Genomic DNA, 8,379 nt, shown 5'->3' on the forward strand with positions numbered 1-8,379 from the left:
AATTTTAGAAATCAAATTGACGCGTGTAGGTTAACAAAGATTTTGTACATACATACAATTGGAAAGACTGGTGATTTTAAATTTTAAACTACGGGCAGTGTAGCAGCTATGTAAGAATACACACCTGATAATGGCCATTTAGGGCCGAAACATGTAGTGTAGAGGAAGGGAAGAAGAAAGAACTACAATTAAATTGTTGCACTTAAGACGAAATTTGTCTCATATATATTGTGTGAGTGTAACAGGATGCTTAAATATAATATCATGAACAGTTTTTTCTCGAGTACTGTATTGCATTGCTAATTATTTAACTACACCTCTTTTTCGCAACTGATTGATAATTTCAAGTTTCTGTTGAATACTTAACACAACACGCTTCATTTTACACCCTGACATTTTGCTAATGCACTTGAAGATCGATACAAAGAGACTAACTGGGGTGGTGTATCTGTCCTTGAAGCTTTCCGCAAATCATTGCATTCTTTCACCCCTACCATAGAACATTGTGTTAGCATAACGGGACCAAAAAATGCAGAGCTCGGTTCACACTAGTGCGAAAATAGTGATACAACTCACCATGTGAAACAAAAGTGAATGAATATTAAACAACATATAAGCCTCAAAAAAGCCCCAGTTAAGCCGCAAACTGGTTTATCTGCCCCCAGATAATCGAGAGTTGAGTATACTAGTGTAAATGGAGAATATCTTGAAAAGGAGTGAGAGTTTGTCAAATCTGGCATATACATTCTTTTGATGAAAGATCAATTCCAGGTCAACCTTGAACGACCCTCATATAAATCATCTATATGTATATATCATCATATGTATATAACATTCTCTATATAAGATGTCTATATAAGTAGAAGTTGGTGAAGGTCTATAAATTGTTGGAAAGATTTTGAAATATGTATTCTGTGGTGTGGCACAACGTAGATTTCAGGAGAGGAAAATAACTTAATTTTTACATAATAAGAAGATAGTAGAAAGAAATAACAATGTTGGTGAAGCAGTACGAGTATGTACTTAACTCTTTATTTCTTGGTGAGATGTAATGATTTATTGGAGCTGTGCATGTGAAATTTCATGGGAAAGAGATCATGACTTCTGTAACAAATTTTATTAAAACATTTTAGATAATTTAACAATAATAGATTGTGTGAAAACCATTCATGATGTTTATTCCTGGTTTAATGACTCACCTTTCTATCTTTAATTTTGCTTTTGTCTGTATTATTCTAGTTAACCACATTTCTTGCACTTCTCCTCTCATTAAAATGCTGTCTAAAATTATTTCTGATTTTGGTGCTACAGTGCCTGCCAGTTTTTCTAAGGCTTAAGGAGCTATTTCAGCATATGCTTTTGCTTTTCATCATCAGGCTTCTCATTTGAAAATTAAGGATAGCTTGAAAATGAGAAGAAATTCAGACAAATATTTGCTGGAATAATTTCAAAATAAGAAGAAGAAAATTAAAAGAATATTTAAGAACCAAAGGTGAAGCACCTGTAGTGATTTCTTATCTGCCAGACACTAAAATCTTATCACCTTTTGTGAACAGGTGAGAGGGATTTTCAGTCCCTGTTAGTCATAATTGCTTGCATATAATAAAACAGATGGAATCCATATGACATGAGTGAGATGTGTACTTCAGATTGGAGAACACATGCTTTTGCAAATAAGCTTTCTGCTGTTCTGTATACCTTTAATTTATTGCTGACACAACTGTATTGTTGCGAAGCTGATCGCATTCCAGAATAAAAATTTTCCCTAATTAAGTATACAGCAAATCGGTAAATAAAGCTGAGCTGTTCTTGTCAAACAAAATACATGAGGGCTCAAGCTGTCAACCCCAAATTGTAATGGCTACTAAACATGGGTGGAATATTGAGATAACTAGCGGTGAAGAATGAAACCAGTAATATCTGCAGCAGAGAAAGGAGGAAAGAAAGGAACCATGGACTGAAATGTCCATGTGTCGAAATAGATGGACACTTGCAGATGATAGGTAGCATCTTTAGAGTATGTGTGAAGCAGTGTAAAGAGAAACAAAACAACATAATGTAAATACAGAATAACAGTGGTACTGAATTACAAATGTCAAGTTCAGAACAGAGGAACGATTAATTGTAAGCAGATTCTAAAGTGTTCTGACGATGGTGTATAACACTCAAAGTTACCGGGTTTTTGAACTTTGTTAGGTATTCTAAAAGCTACAAAACAACGTTTTGGAAACTGGATCTGTTTTTGTCCTCAGGGGAGGGGGAGACACCTACTCTGTTGAGTCCATTGGAAAGAGCTAACCTCAGTCACTGGACAGTCAGAGTTGAGTTGAAGCTTATGTTATGACCAACGATCAGTCAGCAAGTGTGTCTTGGAACAAAGCACCCATCTGGGGCTTAAAACCAGATTCTTATCACTGTTAGACAGTTGCAGGTTTTTTGATATGGGACATTCTTTCTGACAGGAGGATGGTTCTATTGTTTACAATTGGTGCTGGCCCTCACCAGCACAGTCATTCTCAGGTCAGTCCTGTGGGACTCATGACCAGATTTCCTTTCTTGTTGATTCCTATGTTTTGCAGGGCTACGGTAGAGGTATTCGACCCTGCCTGCACACTGCATATCTCATGGTCCATGTCGGATTCACTACAGCTATTTAAATACCTGAGACTAGGCTATATCAAGGGAGATAGCAGGAAAATATGCACTAAAAATTATGATAAACACTCACATTTGTGGAACTAGGCTAAATAGGGAGATAGAAATTTATGATACAAACCTGAACAACAAATCAAGTCCAGGAACACAAATGCATAGAATTAAATGGGGAATTTGTGAAAACATGTAGTGCCTACTGCCGGTGCCATCTATGGAGTAAAACCTGAACAGTTGAGACTAAAACCTAATAGAAATCCATGAAGAATGTGTCATCATACAGATCTTCTCTGTGATTGGTGACCTCGTTGCTGATAAGGGAGATCCAGATGGGTGAAATGTCCAAACTGGGCTGGCTGATCAGTTTGGTTGATCATGCCATATGGGCTGATTCCTTGTATTTCCTATACCTGCTGTGACTTTCAATTTCCAAAATCCTGGTTTCATCCCAGTGTACCCTATGGACTTCCTTTGTAGGCATATCGGGTAAATTTTGGTTTTACTAGAAGACCCTCTTTGAGATTGTGCATATCTTCACAGAGCTGGAGGTCTGCCTGTTTCACCAATGTAGCTTCTGCCACATTCACAGGGAATGCTACAGATGCACTGTGCCATCTAGTGTGGATCTCTTTCTGGCCTGGTTTTCATGAGTGAACTCCTAAGAGTGTGTTTCATTCTGAAGATTGTCCTAATGTTATATCAATTCCCTGTATGTTTGAACTTCTCTGAAACACCATTCACATATGGAATGTTTCAGATACGTTCAAACATACAAGGAATTTATATAACATTAGGACGATCTTCAGAACTAAACACACTCTTAGGAGTTCACTCATGAAAACCAGGCTGGAAAGAGACCCACAACAGACTGTACAGTGCATCTGTAGCATTGGTGAAACAGACAGATGTCTGGCTGTGTGGCTCAATTAAGAAGAGGGTCATAGGTAGGCTGGGACAAAGCTAGAGTCAAAATGAAGAATAGCAAGCAGGTCACAGGACGTCTGATAACAATAAGAGGAGGGGAGGATGGAGAGATGCATGATTAGATAAAAAAGTGGTTGAGGTGACACTTGATATTGGGATCATTGGAAGGGCAGGTATGTGTCACACCATGGAAAATGGAAGGGCTAGCAGTTGCACACATGACATTTAGCCAAGAATGGTCGAGAGTTTCATATAAAAACTGTAGATTTTTGTGAGTGTTCTGTATTATAGTGTAAAATATTGACCCCTCCCACCCCGCAGCGGTAACGTAACGCTCGCGGTAATNTGTTTTTTTTTGTAAAGAAGGGATTATGTATTATTATGGATCAAAATTACAATTACCTATCAACTTTTAGGTCTGTTCTCAAATACTAAATATAATTAAACTTTGAATAATAATTCCAGAGATGAAACATGGAGATGAATGTACAGATACATATGGCCTCCCCAACTCACACCAATTTAAAAATTTTATGCAAATTCTACATAACTAAAGTTAAAACTAAACTAAGTTAAACTTTGCGAGTCACATTTTCGCCACACAAGATTTAATATGTATACCAGTATTACTCTGAGAGTGATAAAGGTTAATATACAAATGGTTATAAAAAATGGACTGTGAAGTTGTAAATGAAATTGTAGTGGATCAATGAATGACAGGCTTTTGCGATAAATCTTTAGAATATCTGAATCCCCAGAATAACTTCAGTGCTCAAGGAAAACCTCGTACCTTAGAGTTAGAAATAAAGACCTCTTTGTGATGCCTGCAGAGACTTGGACAAATGATTTTTGTTTGTTGCAGATTTCCATTCCATGTGGCTGATGGGGCATGTGCTTCGAGATAGCTGTGCCTTCTTTATGAGACGTTCGTTTGGCAGTGATAAGCTGTACTGGACCGCGTTCAGTGAATACGTTCAAAAACTAGTTACAGATGGAGAGGCTGCTATTGAATTTTTCATTGAGGGCACTAGGAGTCGAACTGCAAAGTCTCTGATGCCTAAGTTTGGTAAGATTACTCATAATTCCTTTAGAAGTTTGTTTAAACTCATTGTATACTTGAGTGCATTGCAAATGAGTGATACAAAATTTGTTAGCATTTGAATGTTTTGATCACCAGCAGTCTCCTTATTATCAGGCAGATTGCTGGACAATGATGAGTATCACGACATTTCTACAGGTATTATGTTTTTGGGCATTATCCATTGTCTTGTCTATTTTCTGAAAAACTGTCCTGTTTATTTTTCAAAACAACGTTTCAGAGATTGGATTCTATCCCTGTCCTCTCCTATCTCAGGTTTTACCTGAGGACGGGGACAGAATCCAGTCTCCGAAACATGTTACGAAAAAGAAACAGGACTTTTTTAGAAGATAGACAGGGCGATGGATAATGTCCAAAAACATAATTCTTGTAGCAATGTACCATCGTCACAAACTTTTAGATCATATCATGACATTTAATGAGGGAAAGGTGTAATATTTTTGCTCTTTTCATGAAAGTGATACAAGCCAAAAGATATGGCGGGCACCTACAAGTATGAAAATAGGAACACAAAACTTCAGCAAGTAAAGTGTACTGAGTACTTTCAGAGAAACCATATGCATTGTTATAAAACCATATTTTTAATAACAGTTGAACCTAAATAGATGGATATTTGTGCCAAGGCTTACACATGTTTCCTTGATGAGCATTCAGATGAAAATATCCCTTTATAAAACTTAAACCAACACATGGTTTTGACATAAAACATGATTAAAACTGAATGCAGTGCAGTGTTTTTTTTGACAAGTATGGATTATATATGCTAGTGATTTTGTTTGTGNTATTATCATGGTGTGGATATTCAGACCTACAAGCTTCATCACATAATTCATTGGTTAATGTCAAAATGAATGACAGTATTTCAAGCAATTCAGAATTTTCATGGAAGACATTTTTAAAGTTCCCTATATCATATTACCATAATGCATTTAACTTAATCTAATTTTTTATACAAACATTATACATTTCTTAAGTTATATGAAGTGTGAAAATCCAGNGATGAGGATATTCAGACCTACAAGCTTCATCACATAATTCATTGGTTAATGTCAAAATGAATGACAGTATTTCAAGCAATTCAGAATTTTCATGGAAGACATTTTTAAAGTTCCCTATATCATATTACCATAATGCATTTAACTTAATCTAATTTTTTATACAAACATTATACATTTCTTAAGTTATATGAAGTGTGAAAATCCAGTATTTAGTTTTGTTTTTGGGAATTTCTCGTGAAAATTGGGGGAATAAATTATGTGGAAGCAGGTATATATGATAAACAATAATGGACCTAACCTAAAGCCATTCAGATGAAAGAACACCAATGATCCAGCTGGGTCAAAATGCATCTGTTAAATATTGCATTGTTAGTGTAAGTATAATAAAGAGCTTATTGGAAATATTTATCTGACATAAATTAATATAACTGTTCAGTGTGAAGGAACTGAAACATAGTGCAACAGCATATTTGGTAAAATATTTCACATTCCAAACTGCATATTTAGACAGTGCATGAGCTTAGCTTATTCAAATACCTTCCAAGGAACATTTCTTTCAAAAACCAAAGAGAGTTTAAAAAGAATTGTCTTAAATCAATGAGAAACTATGTTACCTAAGAATAATTTTAAAATATATCTCATTAGGTAAATAGAGTGAATAATTATAATTGTTCAGTCCATGATGGGGAAAGTGCTATTGCCTGATGAGTTACTACATTCTGTTCTTTACTGTACAACAGTATGATCAAGGCACTTAATCTGGGCTCCACCACAGTAATGTGATAGTGTTTCCATCTTGTTTGCTGTAGGTGCCTGGTTTGAATTATGGCTGTGGCACGAATTGTTCTAAGTATTTTTTTGTATATATGGTTTTCCTCAGTCCCGCTGAGCCATAAATAATTGCTTTACGTCCTTTCCACTTCATTATTCTCCTTCAACAAATCATTGAGCGCAATATAGTATGAGATACTGACAGCATTGTCAAATATAATACAAACAACAAACAAGCATTTTCATAGCACAGAGATATATAATTGGTCTGCTGGAGTAAAGTTCCCATATAATTTTATTTCTGCTCACTCAGTTCTTGGAATTAGGATCTGGCATGGGGTTTACTAACAACTGTTGAAATATATTCATTTTCTGAGACTGGTAATAAAGATCATTGCAGGATGCCCTGGTTCTTTCCATGGTAATGCCTCTTCCTCTCTAATGTATACAGCAGTAATAAAATATTATATAACAGCTGTTCTCTGATTAAACTGTGCAGCACATCACCCTGAGTGCCACAGTACACTTATATGTTTTTTGTTGTGGGAACTGATTAGTTTTCTTTTTCTTCAGTGTCTTCTTATTTTCTGTACAGATCCTGTTACTTATGAATGTACAATTTTGCTAACCTTTCTTCATTTCTCTTTTTGTGAGATAGTGTGACATGCTGTGCAGCCCTTAAATCATACTTAGCCGCTGTTAATCTGTCTTCGGACATTACGGCACATGTAGGATTTGAGGTTCTCATGGTGGTTATGAAGAGTTATCTCTTCTGGTATATAACACCGTGTAATCTGCTGAAAGTGAGCTTACATTTAGCAGGAATGTGTTGCCTCCATCTGAATGCCTGGTTTCTTGTTTCGGTTATTCTTTGACCATGAAGATGACGGCGGCGTGTTCTTCCAAAACTTCGGTTTACTACTTGGTGTTATATCCCATAAGAAAGAACTCTTCATTATAGTGCATGTTTTGGTGACAAACAACAAGATTTTAAAGAGTAATTCAGAATGTAGTATAAAAAATTTCAAACATTATTTTGCATTTTATTAAGCTGTTTTGCAACATGTTTATAGATGGCTTTTTAGCTATACAGTATGAAGACAAAGCAAGTAAAATCAGTATTTCAGTCTTTAAGGAATGCATTGTATTGTGTGTTAGTACTATATATATGTGTGTGTGTGTGTGTGTGTGTATGTGAGTTTTTGTTTTACCTGTCAAACACAACAAAAGCAAACACCAAATAACTCACATCCCAATATACATATCTGAGTTTATTTGGTTGTACAGCATGGCAGCATGTTTTAGCTGATGGAGCCATAATCAGGTGGTACATAAAAAAATCTTACACTATTGAATTCAGCTTTCTGTTTGGATCCATATATTATTTTTGTCTTTTATTAATGAATAAAATGACAATACAGTGTGTTTCTCTCACTTTTACTGTTCACCATTATATGTACAAATTAAGTGTTCAATACTGAACCTGAACTTGTTTAAATGCTTAAATCAAGCATTTCAACTTATTAAAATCTTGAAATATTAACAAAATATGACAAATTTTAATATTATTAAAATGTTCAGATATTAGACTAATAGAAATATCATATTCTGGATATTTTCTCATGAACAGTAACAAACCCAACATGACCTTATTTAAACTAAGGATGAGAAAATATGGATATTATCTCACAAACAGTAACAAGTCCAATTTAATCTTAGGATGAGAAAATATCCAGAATATGATATTTCTATAAGCCTAATATCTGAACATTTGAATATTGAAACTTTTAATATGTTGATATGTTGGGATTTTGGACTTTATCCATCGTCCTGGTTTTTAAGATAACAAATAAAAACACGACGTTTCGGAAATTGGATCTGTTTCCGTCCTCAGGTGAAGGAAAACACCTATTCAGTTGGGTCTCTTAGAAAGAG

The 8,379-nt window shown here is 35.2% G+C and overlaps 1 protein-coding gene across 6 annotated transcripts in view; it reads left to right on the plus strand.

Annotated features, from left to right (window-relative positions):
- The window catches only part of LOC111869804 (dihydroxyacetone phosphate acyltransferase), an 81,144-nt gene that overhangs the window by 53,665 nt on the left and 19,100 nt on the right, over positions 1-8,379 (plus strand). For all 6 annotated transcript variants that reach the window (XM_023861578.2, XM_023861577.2, XM_023861584.1 and 3 more), the window contains exon 5: positions 4,439-4,642. In XM_023861578.2, the coding sequence (XP_023717346.1) occupies positions 4,439-4,642 (204 nt within the window). The remainder of the gene's footprint in view (positions 1-4,438; positions 4,643-8,379) is intronic.

The sequence above is a fragment of the Cryptotermes secundus genome, unplaced genomic scaffold, assembly GCF_002891405.2.
Source record: "Cryptotermes secundus unplaced genomic scaffold, Csec_1.0 scaffold123, whole genome shotgun sequence".
NCBI classification, from domain to species: domain Eukaryota; kingdom Metazoa; phylum Arthropoda; class Insecta; order Blattodea; family Kalotermitidae; genus Cryptotermes; species Cryptotermes secundus.